Here is a 17,891-nt window from a genome sequence, read left to right as displayed (position 1 = left end):
GTCACTGAGAGAAGTTCTAGATATTCTAAAACTAAACATTTGCACCTCGTCTGGTACTTCTCTATCACGTCACATAAGGGTATTTCACCCTTAAAATTGTCTCTTTCACCTCTCTTACTTCAACGAATTGAAACCAGCAAAGGGAACAAACTAAGTCACTGTGAAAATTTGGGTTTTTAATTGTTTCCTTAAAAAGTTCAGAGACACGTATCCTCGGTGTGGGGAGAGCGCTGCATCCAATCACTTTCTATCCTGGGAAATCCCCTCTTGAATTAAACACGTAATCGAATAAAGTTGCCATTATTTTCTAGTGGGTCACTCACATAAACATTTAATCTCTAAGTTTCTCAATCCAAACCTGCTCTGTTGGGGTGCAGGCTCACTCTGTACAAGCTGTGGCCATCACAAAGCCAATGTCTTCCTAAAATACTCTCCCCCTCTCTCGCTGGGTCATACACGAGCAGCAATTCTGAAGGTGTGACATCACCGACGACGTTGTGTGAAGTCTCCACACACCTACACTGTGACAGCTAAATCACTTCACCTCACCTGCTTCTGTGAACAGGACACCTCATGCTTACACATGATATTGGTCTTCCCTCCCCTGGGTTTATATTGCTCAAAACTGACTTCTGAGTGGAACCCTTATAATTTGCTGGCCCTGTGGGGTACTTACCACTCATAAAAGTGCTTTAAATAAACTTGCTGTAGAAAAATACCGTTCTTTTTCGGTGCAGGATACAACATTAACAGCACAAACCTGGAAATGGCTGCTCCTACATTTCTACACAGTATAGTCTAGAGGGTACAATATGGGAGCACTCGAGAGAGAGCAGCAGGAAGGGTTAGTGTGAGTTAAGGTACATATTCACTCAACAACAACAAGAAGTGAGACCATCAAGCTGTGTGAATCCCGCTGCCTCTTGTATTTTAGTAGCTGGAAGCTGCCGCCGTTACCTGGGCATGCTGGCTTTGTGCAAGCTCCTCTTTCTTGCGTTTCATGAGCTCTTTTCTCAGCTCTTTTGGTGCTTTCTCCACTTCACAAAAAACCTACAGTGTATATAAGCATGCAGAAGGTGGCGAAAAGAACACTTTTTCTCCAGAGCGAGCGTTACGGTGAACACAGGACAGGCAGGGCAAGCACTAGAGGCACTGGGAAGCGCGGTGACTTCAGGAGCGGGGATGTCAGGTTAGTGAAAAGAGCTTAATTGAAAAAGAGAGGGAACAACAGGTGCTCTGTGTGTGCCAGGACACGGAAAGGAGGCACAAGCCAGCTGCCCTGTGCATGCAAACGCTGCCCAGCGCTCTCCCCCACGGCAGCCTCTGCTCCCAGGCAGCAGCCACAAGAGTCAAGAGTTAAGGAAACCACCACCGGCCAGAGAGCCATTTTTTCAAAGCACTAAGGCAGAAGGACCAGAGAGTACGTTTCCCTCGTGGTAAAGCTGTGAAAAACGCCTGGAAGCTTAAAATAACTTCCACTGAAAACCAGCTATTTCTGACACTGTCTCAAACGTGAATTTGTAAGATGCCATTATTAGTGTCTTCAACCACAAATGACATCTACACAGGATAGGTCTTTAAAATAAGCATAACAGCGAATAAAATATTAATTGGTTGTGTTTGGTTCTGAAGAACTTAAAAGCAAAAACCTCCCATAACTAAGTATGTTGTCAAGAAACTTTTCATGACACGTACACTGGAACGGAACGTGTTTCAGCCCAAGGTGAATTAGACTAGATTAGAAGAAAGACTCTAAATATAACCTGGCTAAATCATCTGAACTAAACTATTAATCTCTTAATTTGCTCATGTGTTTTATTTATTTTTAAGAACGCTAAAGATGTAACATGGCCCACTCCAGTATAGATGGGCAGTTTTAGAGCCCCAGCTGCACTTTCCTTCCAACTGTAAATCTCCTTCTTAAGCTTTAAATACAGAACTACGCGCTCCAGAACAAACGCCTGTTTGTTTAATAGTGGAAGCACCATCAGCAAACAGAGTCCAAATCACCACATGCTATTCCTGCTTCCATGAAAGAACTGCTTTTAGCTGAGAGCAATACGTAAAAGTCTTCCCGCTTTCCCATGGAGGACCCAATCACCAGTAAACAGAGAGAGACTCAAAAATGCAAGAGGTACCGCAAAAGAAGAAAAAATTGTTATTTACATACGAGCTTATGGTTCAAACTGAATACAACTTAGATTTTTTAATGCACTTTTGTACTACAGGATCATTCTATGCAAAAGCACGGACAGTACAGATTTCTAAAGCAATCTCTGTGAGTCTGGAAACTATTAAAGCAAACGCTAGAGCCATTTATATACAGACAAGCACTACATAATTGATCTGAAAATGAAATAAAACAGCTTCTAAGTTGCAACATCCATATGGAAACACATCACCTTCTCTTACTGTAAAGCAAGCAAATTAATAGCATAAGGTGTCAGTGTCAAACGTCATTCATTTTGCCTTAACTGAACAACCAGGGATGAAATTAACTGTAAAAGTTATCCAGACTTTTCTCTCCTTTTTGAGTTAAAAAACTAAATCCATATAACTGCTGTCACTTCACAGAAAGGAACTCTAAACAACAACAGAACACATTCAATAAAAATCTAACAAATTAATGAAAAAAACCCCATCTCTGGAATTTAAGTAGTTCTTGGCAGTAATCAAGACCATATTCTTTTTCTTCAAAACCGTAATTTGGTATTTACTAAGTAGCTTTAGCTGGATTTGTTTAAAGTTGAATTCTCAAATATTTTTCATACTCTTTGAGAAGATACTTTTTCTTCATTTAATATTTGAGAAAAAATTACTTAATAATATTTAATAATATTTTTTAAAAGTAATATTATTAAAGATCCTGTGAAAAATAAACTCTCCTAATTTGGTGATGTTTTCTAAATTAAATGAGCATCTAAATCTTCCTGTTAGCTGTTTGTATTTCACTTTAGGCAGTAAAACCAAAGCCATAATAGTGACTGCTGGTAACCCTTCCACAACTCAGTAGAGCATGTGAGGTTGACGTGGCTTCTGGGAGACCTAAGCTCACCCATTTGCTACACCCATACTCCTTATTTTCTGTATTATCATCATTGTCTCTTACCTCCTTTTTTTTGTTCTTCAGCATGTTCTGGAATTTGGACAATTCCTTCTCCTGTTCTGCTTTGATGCGTTTTGCTTCGTCTCGTAACCGATTGGTGTGTTCCTGTTCCAAGCGCTCTATTGTCTGTTTCTGCTGCTTTTCTAGATTTTCTATTTCTTGATCATACTGTCGCTTTTTACTCTGTAAAAACAATTTGGCATTTAAAAAACTCAATCCTGTCCAGGGAAGGGCTGCACCGCAGCAGGGGACGGCCACGAGGAACTGCTCTGGCAGGGAGTTCTAGCACACAAGCTGGGCACCCCACAATTGAAAATGTTGCCATTTATTAAGAAAAATTAAAACTAAGCTAGAGCCATCGTAGAAGGAAACACCTGATTGCTGCTGGCAGTATTCTACCTACTCCATCAAGAGGTCATATTTTAAGAGCACCGAAATGCAGAAACTCACTGTCATTTCCTGTTCAAAACGTCTGTACATCTGTTCGCGCTGTTGCAAAAGCTTGTTACTGAGCTGCTGCTGGGCTCTCTGCTCCTCCTTCTGAAGGAGCCGTAGCTCTCGTAGCTCTTGACGTCTAAGAATGAAAAAGAAGAGTTAATAATGATGGGAAAACAAAAGAAGTGGAAAATCGCAACAGATGAAAAAAGCATCTACAGTTTATGTCCCGTAAAACTAGTTTTGGATTGATTGTCTTAGTAAAAAACACTTTGCATTCCTTTCCACTAACAAAATAACTGAAATGAATCCCCAAATATTACAGAAATATTATTAGCCCCCTTCTTTTATTCAAAGAGAAAAACATTAAATTGTAAATTTTACTTTTAAAAACACTTACCGTAAAAATCGCATTTCTTCACTTTTTGAGTCATTTTCAGTAACTATTTTTGAGGTGGTTACACTCACTTCTACTCCATCAACAACAAACTTCCGAGTTTTCTTTAAGGTTTTCTTCTGCCTTCTGGTTTCCTGAATAAAGCACTGGTAAGTTATTCTGTACTTACTCTAAGTTATATCTTTTTTTCCCTTTTTCTTACTACTATGTTACTTCAAATATTACAGTGGAAGCCTATCATAAAATAATCAGGAGTTCTTGATTAGTGAGGCACCTGATAAGCAGGTGAGAACTTGAAAAATTCTAATGTACTGAAATTTTCTCTAGTCAGCAAAGGAAAACTGTAATTATTGATCACTTAGATTGCTAGAAGAAAAAAAAAAATAATCTAGAGAAACCTTGAACAGAACTATGCAGTTTTATTTTCAAGAGCTGAAGGCACTTGTAATTACTGATTGCTTTTGACCATAATTTTCTCAGTCACTAAGAAAAAGTATTTAATTCTGAACAACGGTACTGAAAGAGAACTGCAATTTACCTATCTGGAAATTAATTAAGTGAGCAAGTTTTTTTCTTTTATTCATATCTATTAGTCAAAAATCATGTGATGATTTTGCCAGTAGAAAAGGAGAAATCTCTGTTCCCAGAGCTGCTGTTGATTCATTACAAGAGAAGAGAGATCCCAGTGAAACTGCGTCTCCGTTGCGTTGGGGCAACGCCAACTCCTTGAAGTGATGTTTAGCGCAGCTCCGCCAAGTTAGGATTTTTGTTTGGGGATTTTGGGGGGTTTGATTATTTATTTTTTTTTCTTCAAGCCCACGGTTGCACCGTTACTATCCCAATATGGCTATAATCGTATTAGTATAAAGATATAAATAAAGTTCATAATCTGGAATGCGCTTCCTGTGATTAAGCTCATTCATACTGGCACAACCGCACGGACACAGCACAACCACGGAACACACAACCCCGAGAGCCCAGCTGCCCTACAGCCTCTGAACCTGAACAGACAGAAGGTGGAAGTGGCAGGAATTCAGTAGAAAATGAAATGTTACAAGGGATCTGTCCCGTTAAACAGGGATCCCGTGCAGAGCAAGGCGTTGCATTAGTTTTCTTGCATATCAGCTCTGACCTACAACCGTTCACAAACCTTCACCTTTAATGTCAGACTTCCTGTTACATGCCAATCTACGTTTTTAAAATACAATTACACAACGAAGTAAGAAACTAATTAGCATCTCTGTAGCTTCTAGCTTTGCTGCCCCAATGGCACAAAACCCAGACGCTGCTGGAGCAGGCAACTAGGAATACTTTGGTTTCTACAAGTGTTACATTCCACAGGTCAGACCAGTTCCTCACCCACTAATTTCCTTTGTTGCAAAGCTCAAACTTGGAGATAATTTTAAGGTCACACTCACATGGGATTTTATATAAAAATATATGGCTGCTTACACTTACCTGTAAAGATATTGATCCTGTCTCTTTGTTTTTACTAAGGAAACTAGAAATGGACAAGTTCAGATCAATGCTGCTGTTATCAGCTGTGGAACCGGTGCCCGAATCTGCATCATTTTCCTTCAAATTCTCTGATTCCAGCTGCTGTAGAGTCTCGGTGCTGTCTCCATTATCCACTTTGACTTTCCCCTCACTTTCTTCAGTGCTAATACTAATACTGGGGACTGGAGTGACTTCGGACTCATCAGCTTGTTCACTGGCAGCATCCTGAAGCTTATTCTTCATTATTTCATCAGAAGTAACTGCTGACTGTTCTTTTTCTACCTGAATATTGTTTTCCTGGATATTCTCAGGTGTGTGCTCTTCTGAATTTTGATCCATATCAGTCAGTTTATCCACCACTTTATTAGAAATATCCTCAGGCTTGCTCTGCATTGCCTTCTGCTCTACCTTGTCTTTTCCAGAGTCATTGATCTCCGTTTCCTCTGTGCTGCTTATAACACAAATATCCTCGTTTTCACTTTCTGCTGGTTTCTTGTCTGCTGTGATTGCTTCATCGTGGCTTTCCGATGGAGTTTCTTCAGAGCTGATTATCTCATGGACCTGCTTAGCTTGACTTTCCACTGGCTTATCCTCCGTCTCAGGTATTTTATCCCCATCACTGATCTGTGGTTCAGCAATACCACCCATCTCCTTAATGTTGTCAATTCCGTGCTTTATTAGTTCCTTTTCTTCCTCACCCACTTTATCTGCAGCACTGGGCAGAGCTTCCGTTGTGGTGTCTGTCATCGCCTCTTGCTGACCTTCAGCTTTTTCTCTCTTCTGCTCTGTAGCACTTTCTGCAGGGACCTTTTCTTCCTCACTTTCTGAGAGACCTGTTCTGCTTTCCTTCTCTTCTTTTTCACCGGTTTCCTTAGAAATGGCTTCTTCAGTTTCTACACTAGTTTCAGTCGTAGGTACTATTTTCAGTTTATTATCTTCCGTCTGTTCATCTCCCACATCATTTTCTTTCTCTGTTTTTAGGTTGGGTTCATCCTTTATTTCTGATTTTGTTACAGCGTCAAGTTCTTTCCCTCCTTTCTGGGGTTCCAAATCTTCTTGTGCTTTTTCCAGGCTTTCTTTTGTCTTTTCAGCTGACAATATTTTGCCTTGCTCAACTTCCCCAGTTGGCAGAGAGCCATTCTGCACTTTCGTTTCGCCAACAGCAGTAGCATCACGTACGTTATCCGCTGTTTTCCGAAATTTAACATCCTCAGGTTCATCTCCAGTTGTTTTGTCATCTGGAAATACAGTGCTGGCTTTGTCCTCAATGGCATGACTTTCTGTTTTCTCAGAAAGAGATTCCAGGACAGAGGCATTCTGCGACAGTTTGTCCTCTTCAGAGCTGGCAATACTGAGGTCAGAGGACGCACGCTTGTCTGCAGGCAACTGCTAAAAAATTCAAAGAACAAAAAAATATTTAACCATTTTCTAACTTCATTAAAGCCCAGTTCTATTGAAGAATACCTGAAAAGATAGGATTTTTGTATTTATAGGGAGAGTGATAGGACTTTTACAATCTCAGAGTACTTCACTAGGCATCACACACCACAGAACAAGTGCATGAATTGCAGCCAAGCTCCGAACAGAACAGTTTCACAGAAATCTTCTTCCATCATAATTTAATAAAATAGACTGTGATTGCAGGAAAGGGATCATGGTCAGCCCTCTGCCTCACGCTTAACAGAATCTTCAAGAGCCTTTTTCCAACCACATTGCTTTTTTTTTTTTAATTAGTTCAGCTCCCTGGCAGTCCCATCTAGAGCTGGGTTTGAAAGACACACATCTTCGTGCCAGTTTGGCCAGGAAGAAGCTGTGTAGTTTTTGTTGGTCCAGCACGGATAAAAATGCAATATTTAGACCTTCACCTGCTTCATCAACAAGAATCTTTCCTTCTCTTCTTTTTCACCGGTTTCCTTAGAAATGGCTTCTTCAGTTTCTACACTAGTTTCAGTCGTAGGTACTATTTTCAGTTTATTATCTTCCGTCTGTTCATCTCCCACATCATTTTCTTTCTCTGTTTTTAGGTTGGGTTCATCCTTTATTTCTGATTTTGTTACAGCGTCAAGTTCTTTCCCTCCTTTCTGGGGTTCCAAATCTTCTTGTGCTTTTTCCAGGCTTTCTTTTGTCTTTTCAGCTGACAATATTTTGCCTTGCTCAACTTCCCCAGTTGGCAGAGAGCCATTCTGCACTTTCGTTTCGCCAACAGCAGTAGCATCACGTACGTTATCCGCTGTTTTCCGAAATTTAACATCCTCAGGTTCATCTCCAGTTGTTTTGTCATCTGGAAATACAGTGCTGGCTTTGTCCTCAATGGCATGACTTTCTGTTTTCTCAGAAAGAGATTCCAGGACAGAGGCATTCTGCGACAGTTTGTCCTCTTCAGAGCTGGCAATACTGAGGTCAGAGGACGCACGCTTGTCTGCAGGCAACTGCTAAAAAATTCAAAGAACAAAAAAATATTTAACCATTTTCTAACTTCATTAAAGCCCAGTTCTATTGAAGAATACCTGAAAAGATAGGATTTTTGTATTTATAGGGAGAGTGATAGGACTTTTACAATCTCAGAGTACTTCACTAGGCATCACACACCACAGAACAAGTGCATGAATTGCAGCCAAGCTCCGAACAGAACAGTTTCACAGAAATCTTCTTCCATCATAATTTAATAAAATAGACTGTGATTGCAGGAAAGGGATCATGGTCAGCCCTCTGCCTCACGCTTAACAGAATCTTCAAGAGCCTTTTTCCAACCACATTGCTTTTTTTTTTTTAATTAGTTCAGCTCCCTGGCAGTCCCATCTAGAGCTGGGTTTGAAAGACACACATCTTCGTGCCAGTTTGGCCAGGAAGAAGCTGTGTAGTTTTTGTTGGTCCAGCACGGATAAAAATGCAATATTTAGACCTTCACCTGCTTCATCAACAAGAATCTCTTTCCTCATTTTTTTTTTTTTTTTTTAAAAATGCCTGAAAATATTTTGGCCTGTTTTTTAATCCTTGTGAAACTCCATGTAAATGGTGAAAACCTCCAGCAGCTCTGATTAAGTGGCACTATGGAACTATAGCAGAAAGAGTTACACAGCTGTAGAAATTGCTGCTGCCAGAATATGAATGAATGTTATCAGATTACATACAGCCATACAAAAGAATATACTAATAAAGTATAATTTTAACCATAATTGCCCTTTCACTCTTCAAAGCGATTGCGGTATCTCTCTGTCTATATTTACTGTTAGAAGCCTGTAATTTGCAGATCAGGCTTCTGGTTTGCCATCGGGAACATCCAAGGTTTGCCACGGTACCACGCACGGGTTCCAGGGAGCATTTCTCCCCTTAAGGTTTTCCCAAGAATACAGAGAACAATTCCTTTTAACTCAAAAGTGGATTTAAAGGATTTCTTCACGGAATTGTTCTAGAATCTTAGTGTGGATCTCCAAGCAGTTTTTAAAACTACCACAAGTAAATAATGTAAATGCCTCTACCTCACAGTCTCACACCCTGCTGCTTGTGTCGAGACACTTAATGGAGCTGCAGGATGGACTTCACCCCAACCCTGCTGGGGAGTGATGGCTTAGGAGCTCAATCAGCAGAGGGGGTGGGTGGGTGATGCCTCAGGAGATTACAGCAAGTCCTGGAGGAAGTTAGTGGGAAAGCACACTTGGAGATCTGCTGGGGTGGACAGGGACAGGGGGGAATGGAGATGGATTTGGCTTTGTGACCATTGCTGGCAATGGTGGTGCTGGTGGTCACTGTCCATATTCATCGTGCTTGAGACAGTTGTCAGCTCCCCTATACTCAGCAACCCACTGTACTCCATGGCTTTGCCCTTTAAGGAACTGAATTTGCCTTGCAAGATTCTGAAACAGCTTTAGAATGACACTCATAAACACAACCTTCTCTTGATAAAAGACAGGGGATTTAGCTGTTGTGTTTTTCTTTGGCAGCCAGACTGTAAAATCACATACACGGTTTATAGTACAATGGTCACACACCTTCCTTAATGTTTTAAGCATCTTATGGAATACAAACATACATTTACTCATTCATCTAGTCATTTTGACTTAAAACCATTTATATAAAAATTGTATTTTAGAATTCTACACTACATATACATGTAAAAAAAGATAATGCTATTTATTATTAGTTCTTAAGGAGTTTAAGAATACGCTAATTTTGAAAATGCTGACTACTTAATTTTGTAATGAGGTTACAGAATGTTTACGCTGTTATTTCTTAGAAGTCTTGATGCAAAAGTTGAGTAGTACATCAGAAACTGAGTTCTCTATAGGAGACTGATGATTGAAAGTAGCTGCATATTTAAAAAAGTAAGTTTTAAACTGACCAGAGAATTTTCTGTTTCTTCTTCTTCATCCTCATCTTTACCATCTTCAACTTCTTCTGTGACTTCAGCCTTAGCTTCTGCAATCAATTCTCTTATTGGTTTATTGGAAGTAACAGTAACAAATGGGTGCTTGTGGGGGGAAAAAAAAAAAGCATGCTATTAAGTGCTGACTTCACTGTACACGGTGGGAAAATCATAATTTCAAAGAAACACAGCTTCAGAGAAATGTTACTTTGGTTCCCTTAAACATGAAGATTCATAGCTCTTAATCACAACTGTCTTAATGTATTAAGAAGTTTTAAAACCGAAACTTATTATTGATATATACTGTGTAAGTAATCTAACAAACTTGCTAAAAATACAAAGAATTCATTTATACTGACCTGTTTCACAGTCCAAAGAATAAAAGTGGAAAGATTTTTTAAAAGGTTATTTTTCCTGGAAGCAGGCTTCATTTCTTTTCAGCTCCACACTTCAACTATTTTCTGATAAGCTTTATCTAGAAATAGTCTTTCTCGAAAAAGTCCGCTTCGTCTTTTTTGAACAATTTTTCCTCACAGCAACATAGAATTCTACCCTTTTGTTTAAGAAGAAACAGCTACCTGTTCTACTGGCTGAATCTTCTTTCTCTGCTTGGCCCTGCTGCTTAAAGCTATTCTCCCTACGCCGGATGTGTTGTGGATAAAGTAAATGCGTGCTGACGTGGAGCAGAATCAAATGTACCTGGTCACATCTCCTCTCGTTTAGCTCTTCTGCAGTGACAGCATTACAGAGGGAGGCTGAGCACTAAAGCTTTTAAAACACCTGTCAGCAATTGACTACTTATGTAAATATCTCCTTCAGCCATTATAAGTATCAAAGTATAATTTAAATACTTACGCAAAGTAATTAGTAACATCTAAATATATAAACAAAGATTTTGATCTGATCTTGGTATTATTTAATCAGGTTTTACCAAATAAGGATCAATGCAACAATGTTAAAAACAGATTGTGTACCAAGAATTCATTTGAAATTATTGAAATATTTCCTAGAATACTGATCTGCTTTTAAAAAATACAAGATATACTTGCCTTTAAACAATAGTTCTGAACAGTTAACTCTTCCTACCTGTAGAAGTTGAGTTGCGCTCCACCTTGCATCTACATTCTTTTCCAAACATTTCTTCAGGAAATCTTTAAAATCCGACGACCTGCACAAAAAGCAAACGGGGTGGTTTTTCTTTTGTCTTGGCATCAGACTAGTGGATAGTGAAATACTCTTTTGCTTTCACGTGCATTTACACTGTGACTCCAGGTTCTGCTACTGATTTAGAAAAACACAAAGATAGTACAGAAACACAAAGACCAATGTGGCACAAATCCCATCTTTAAAATGTTCCTCCATTTTTAGAAGAGTTTACTTTTGGCTCGGAATTTGTAATCCACCATATCAGCTACATCACTAACTGAATCACAAAGATATTAAAATGATCAAAGAAATAATAGCTATTATAATAAGTATTTTCTTAGTATAATAATACTTCAGTCTCCTTTCACCTGATTTTCTTTTTCAGATGGTCTTCAGAACTATTACAGCATTTGTAAAAAGCTATTTTGCTCATATTGTAACGCAAAATCTGCAAAATATTTCAGTATAAAAGCTTCTAAACAGAACTACAAGAAAAAAGTCATAGTCTCTACCATATAAGGAGAGATATAGATACATATGTATACACGTACAAACATATATCGTGTATGTACCTGACTTTATGCATAAAGCTAGTCCCACAAATTTCAACAGGAAGGTAAGTTTAGCACATATCTGACTTGGCATGCCTCAAAATCTACAAATTGGGTTGGGAAAGTTGTAAATAAAATACTAACCATTTTGAAGGCTGTGCTAACGTAGGCGGATCCGATTTCGCTATTTTCAGAAGCACTCGCATTGGATTTAACTCATGATGAGGTGGCTCTATTTGAGCCATTTCTATTAAAGTAATGCCAAGAGACCAAATATCAGCCTTGTAATCGTAAGGCCTGTCTTTAGAAGTCTCGCACATCACTACTTCTGGAGCCATCCTGCAAAGAGAATAATGAAGTAACGGATCAGAAAATGCACTCTTATCTGCTCTGAAAAAAAGATTAATATATTTATACTTAATATATTTACATTATATTGCATCAAGCTTGTAATGTTAACAATAAATTTAAGATTAAGATACTAGTTCATACTCAGAAGTCAGCAGAACAGTGCACTTACCAATATGGTGTACCAATAAAAGAATCTCTTCTTTGTATTGTTCGTGTGTTCTTTGCCGATACTCCAAAGTCCGCTTAAAGCAAACAGGAAAACGCTATTAACTGGCTGGTGGAAAACATATTGTATTTTAAAACTGTCTTTTTAAAATTCTGTGCATTCCAGACCAAGCTTTCTGTGGTGGTAAAACTTCAAAGTGAGATAAAAACATTCATTTTTTGGTAACTGAGTGCCAAGATTCCATGGCATTTCTAATAAAAGATACTGAATAAACGTTATTCTCCACCGCTAAAACCAGTGATGCTACCGTGGGGTCGTGTGGGACAAGACACTGCATGCATTTACTGCAGCAATAAGCGAGTTAAATTCTTTTAATTAGAGAATAATTTCTTTAGCCTATGAAGGCTGTATTCCTCAGACATGGCATATTAGCTCTCTCATTAATTCAACAACTCATTCAATTTTTAATTTCAGGATTCAAATTCTCATAAAGCTAGATTTTTCCTTTATCTTACAGTTTCTTTCCACGTGACTTTTCACTTTATATTGAATATCTGAAAGCTCACGTGTGCACCCTTGATGTAACATCCAACCAAAAGTCAACTTCATCTTTGCAGTTAATATTGCTTGGCTATAAAGCACTACGTTTCTCACTTAGAAATAGAAAAAGATGGCATTTAAATAAGTGTTATATGCTTATTATAGATACAACTTTCTTAATGAAGATCTAGATATTAGAGCAAAGGGACAAAATAGCCATCTGTTGCCGTCTTTAATCTGTACAAAATTAGTTGATGGGCTCAACACTTGAGAAGCCTAATTTGCTCCATGGGAAAAAAAAAAAACCCAACATGGATTAAGAGAGCTGCTTGTTCAAATGCAAAATCCGAAATCTTGAGGGACCTACAGATACTGAAATAATAAAACTCAAATTCTTATAAAAGTAAAATGCAGTGAAGGAAATTTATTTGCCATTCACACACGGCAAAAAACCCCAAGGAATTACCCATTTCTTTGTGTACTAGAAGCAAAATATAAATAGTTTAAAAGGAGCAAAATGCTCCCTCAAGGGATGCTGTGCACTTTTCAAAACTAAAGTAAATCTTTTAAAAGAAATCTTAATTAGCAAACGTGAATACATCACTAAATGCATGTGTGGAAGAAATCTCCCTGTGGCCTGACAGCCTGCACAGGTCTGTACATCAGCTACGCTTGGCAAAAGCTTAAAATAGTTCCTGTCTGTATGAGGAGGAATAAGACCACGTGAGGCAAATAAAATTAATAGAAACAAATTATTCTCTCTGACCAGGAGACTCCTGCTACGATCTGTGCTTTCTTTACAGCAGTGAAAGACATTTTCTTTATAGTAGAAACCCACACGCATCGGAAAAAACTCTCCTTGTTACATTGGCAGCTAAAAGGATAAATACTGAACTCCACCAAACTACAGCCAAAGGAAAACACAATTATAAGACCATGCAGAATTCTGGGAAAGACTTTTATATGCAACACACTTACCTAGTTTAATGTCTCCATCTAATGTGAAAAGAATATTGCCAGCTTTTAGATCTCTGTGGATGATCTTATTTTCATGCAAGTAGTTCAAGGCTTCCAGTGTCTGCCTGCACACCACTTTGATCTGCGGCTCTGTTAATGGCCTTTCAAGCTCTACAAGAGAAGGAGACAGAAATAAACACGACGTTTTTGCATTTTATGTTGTTATGTGCTGATAGCAATCAGTATAGAAGTATATGTGAAAATTAATTCATCTGACAGATTCATCGTATGTCAGAAAACCTTTCGTCTTAAATTATTTGCTCCTTTCATTAAAATTTTCATCCCTTGTACCCAAAATCCTCCTCGTTATGAACTATGCACACCTACCCACCTGAACTGTGAAAAAGCTATTCAGGTTAGGGACTGGTTCTTTTGTACAGTACACCGAGATGTTAAAGACTAGATCCTTTACTTCGTGGTATTAGCATTCGCCAAACTTAAAGAATAAGCACAGAAAAATCTAACTTTAAGCTTGATGCAGCATTAAAAATTATCACAACGTAATCTGAAAGATGGAAGGGGAAGAATGTGATCCTGCAAATGTCTCGTATGCATTATGTTACAACAGAGAGCTCCATAAGCATAGGAGAGAGAATAACTCATCCCGTTCATGGGAAGGATCAAGACAAAAATGTGCTTTGAAAAGTTAAACAAGCATTTTAAAAACGAGAGAAAATTAATCTAACTTAAGAAGTTACAATGTTCATAGATATAGATGATAATGCTAAATTAAAACCACAACATTCAACACATTACACAGCACTTGCATAAATATTTGCATTTCAAAACAGTACACATATGAAACAGGTCTTAAAAATATATATATAAATTTAAAAATGTTATTACGTTTATTATTTGAAACAACTTACTTACCCAACATTACTGCATCTACTGCTCCACCTGCACAAAATTCGATCAGGATCTGCATATAAAAAAAAAAAGAACACACAAATTACAAATTAAATAGTTCTGCTGAACTGAAGGATTGATTAAGAGGGCGTTATGGGGCATTATGGGAGTTTCAGACTACTTGGCCTTGATGAATTATTTCACCAACCTCTGCAAAATACTGGTACTGTTACTCAGATAAAAGTAGGGCTGTGCTCCTCAAGCAAATTATTTGAAAAATGCTTGGAGATCCTCAGACAATAGTTTTAATCCAAAGATAAAATTGCATAATGAAACTTATAAAGCATAATAAAACAGTTTGTTTGAATCTGACTCATTGTAATGTGATTTACATAATCCCTGCAAACTCATTTCTCAATTATTAAACTGTACTTCTATAGTATAAACTCTCTGACTGAAAAATGCAAGTATAAGAGCTACATGATTTTCCAGTAGTTGATGTTATCGCCTCTATTGTTTCAGAAGAAACGAAAATATGGAAAAATACTCTTAAAAGTTACAGAAAATTAGTAAATTTAGATGTTTACATTCACCTTCCTCCATTTTCATTGATGCCTACAATGCATCAAGGCATTTATCCCAGAACTGAGTAATACTAGAAAAAACTCCATCTCCTGTTCTCAGTATCCACTTGAAACAAAAATAAACTGCAACTATTTTGGGGCACAAACTATGCTGACATGTAGGACAGAAAGACCATACACAAAAGAGAAAGAGGGTGGACAAAGGGAATGAGGAGGGGAAGAAAAGACTGACACCCAACCCCTCCTTACGTGTTGTTCTTTATTTTGAACTTTAAATATGAAATTTTGAGCCTGACATCTAATGAGCATTTCTTGTCAGTATCTGGGAAATAATATCTTAATTTTTTCCTTTAGAGTACTTTTAAAATCAGAGTATATTTGCCCATAAAAGAAGAAACCTCAAATTATATCTTATACCATAACATGTATATACACAGCACCTCTGTTACATATTACTTCAAACTACTGTTACAATTAATCCTCCCAACAATAGTACTAACAAATGTTATATAAGGCAATTCTTTGTAAATCCCTTAAACCATTATTCCGTTTACATCCTTCCGCACACCTACTGCCAAGTAAGTTAAGTGTAGGAAATTGGAAAATAAAGAATTTCTTTCTCTAACATTTGCTGTTTGATCTAACAATCTGACAAAGATCTCTTTGGTAGAGAAATTGTTTCTAAAACTGGAAAGCAAAAACATATTTTACATCCAACTACCATTCTTTTCTTTTTTCCCACCACTAAATTCTGGTTCCTTACCACATCAGTAGAGCCTTCCCTTTGCCACTTCCATGCCCCTGCATTGCACTGTAACTATATAACTACAATTTCATTTGCAAACTCTTTACTCCAATCTTTATCCTCTGCACCCGGTTTCATATTCTGCCTTTGTGTGTATTTGTTTTCATGCTGACCTTTATGCATGGAAATTTTTTCACTATTCCGCTGTTTTATACAGTATCATTTTACTCTGCATTCAGATCTCACGAAGTTTGCCGAAAGCTTAGGAAAATAAATCTACATCAGGAAACATGGTATTACATTTCCATTGTTTTCACGCTTAAAGGATAAAGTATATTTGTAAGACTCCAAGGATATTTTCTTTTACTTGCTTTAGGTATCTTTTAAAATTATAAACTCTGCTCTAAAAAACATGTATTCTTTGTACAACTCCAGAAGTGCTTATAAATATTGCATTGGGTTGCCTAAAAGAAAAAACTGTACTTTCATAGTTACTGCTATTCCGTGCAAAGGATATAGCAGAAGAGTGACACACAGTCATAGTTATGCCTGCTATACTTCTGTGTACAAATATCTAGATTTTAAGTACATTAATTATTATTCAAATCCTGGCAAACTCTCTTTCATGGAATTACTAATGAATTCACTTGTATCTAAAAAACATACGTCACAAGCTGACCTTTTCAGCACATACTTATTTTTCAGCTGCAGGTTCTGAATCTCACTCTAAATTCTTCTATGTAATTAAAATCTGAGTCCTGTCGTTACAAATAAGCACTAAGAACTCTCTCTGTTCACCAAAATGAACTGCTTATTTCCAAATTTCAGATTCAAACTCCCGACCAAATGACTCAGTGTAGCTCAATTGTACAGTGACAATCTCCTAAAAGTCATAATCACAATTTACAAATTAGTTTCGAAACTGAATAGTTATAACGTTAGTGACAATGCAGAAGAAATGTGATTGATAAATGATCTTCTCACAAAGCCAAGAAAAAAAAAAAGTAATTTCAATAACCTTTTGAAACAAGTAAAAGCATTTAAAGAAGAAAAAAATACCTACCCAAAGATTGTTTTCATAGTAGAAAGCATCTAGGAGCTTAACAATATTAGGATGATCACAGGATGCTAAAATATCAATCTCAACCATGTAATCTTCAAGTTCTTCTTCTGATTTAGTATCAATCACCTTTGCAGCAGCCAGTACTTTCGTTTCTTTGTTCTGAGCCTATAGAAGAGAAATCACAGCAAATATATATGTGTGAATTTCACCACCAGACAACTGTCATCAGCAAAAAAACAAACCCAACAAAAACAACAAATGTTTTGACATTTCTGTACTACCTTCCTGCCTTTAGTTTGCTTCTCTACAAAAAGAGAGTACCTGCAATTAAAGACTAGATAAATTCTAGCAGAAAAAAAAAGGGTTTAGTAACTTTTCTCGAGGTCAAGAAACAATGAAAGGCAGGAATATAAAAATACTGAATTCTCGTCACATTCTTTAAACCATCATGCAGTCAATAGCTACTGCTGACTATTTTACACTCCTAAGATGAATTTCTGTGCTGCTCCTCCAAACCCTACCTACTAACACTTGGCAGGGAGTATTAAGTAGCCTCCACCCTCTCCTTTCAGACTCCACGCTCTTGCCCTTCTGACGCTCCCCACCTCGTGGCAGCACCGCTGCTTGCAAAGCCACCCAGACAACCAGGTCCTCTCCCAGTCCTCAGGAGGTTCTGCTCTTCTCCAGCCAGGGGCTGTGCTGAAGCTCCCATGGCAAAAAGCTGCCAAGCCATCATTAAGTTGTCTGGGTATTTTGCTCTCTTTGCTTCAGAAGTCTAGGAGGAACTCCATAGATGGCTGCTCATTGACGTTGGGCATGCTGAAAACCCTGCCGGTCTCTACTTTATTACTCCACACCTTAAGGCTGGGGAGCTACAACCGACCTGATAAAGTCAACTGGAGAACAAGATTTTTGACTTGAAAAGCAAACAAAAAACCAAGACCTTGGGTACCCAGCAAAAAAAACACCCCAAAAACCCCACCAACAAACCCAAAAAGAGGATTTCTGCTATACATTTAAATATTCTTTGGCGTTTTTCAAACATGAGAAATGACAAACGATTATGGTGTTATTTACATGG

General features: G+C 37.8%; 1 protein-coding gene across 5 annotated transcripts in view; it reads right to left on the bottom strand.

Moving 5' to 3' along the window:
* SLK (STE20 like kinase) overlaps window positions 1–17,891 on the bottom strand; it is a 47,959-nt gene that overhangs the window by 9,108 nt on the left and 20,960 nt on the right. Inside the window, exons 2-14 of one of the 5 annotated variants that reach the window (XM_014958621.1) lie at window positions 16,811–16,975; window positions 14,443–14,491; window positions 13,531–13,680; window positions 12,016–12,088; window positions 11,640–11,834; window positions 10,885–10,966; window positions 9,775–9,903; window positions 7,320–7,867; window positions 5,397–6,276; window positions 3,942–4,072; window positions 3,557–3,680; window positions 3,110–3,289; window positions 958–1,050 (exon numbers count right to left, since the gene is read on the bottom strand). In XM_014958621.1, coding sequence (XP_014814107.1) covers window positions 958–1,050; window positions 3,110–3,289; window positions 3,557–3,680; window positions 3,942–4,072; window positions 5,397–6,276; window positions 7,320–7,867; window positions 9,775–9,903; window positions 10,885–10,966; window positions 11,640–11,834; window positions 12,016–12,088; window positions 13,531–13,680; window positions 14,443–14,491; window positions 16,811–16,975 — 2,799 coding nt within the window. Of the gene's footprint in view, window positions 1–957; window positions 1,051–3,109; window positions 3,290–3,556; window positions 3,681–3,941; window positions 4,073–5,396; window positions 6,825–7,319; window positions 7,868–9,774; window positions 9,904–10,884; window positions 10,967–11,639; window positions 11,835–12,015; window positions 12,089–13,530; window positions 13,681–14,442; window positions 14,492–16,810; window positions 16,976–17,891 lie in introns of all 5 variants that reach the window. The other 4 variants (XM_014958649.1, XM_014958630.1, XM_014958640.1 and 1 more) reach the window with 4 other exon arrangements.

This window comes from Calidris pugnax, unplaced genomic scaffold, assembly GCF_001431845.1.
Source record: "Calidris pugnax isolate Ruff unplaced genomic scaffold, ASM143184v1 scaffold4, whole genome shotgun sequence".
NCBI classification, from domain to species: Eukaryota; Metazoa; Chordata; class Aves; order Charadriiformes; family Scolopacidae; genus Calidris; species Calidris pugnax.
The sequence above is the reverse complement of the archived record's forward strand: the minus strand, read 5'-3'. Positions and strand labels throughout refer to the sequence as shown.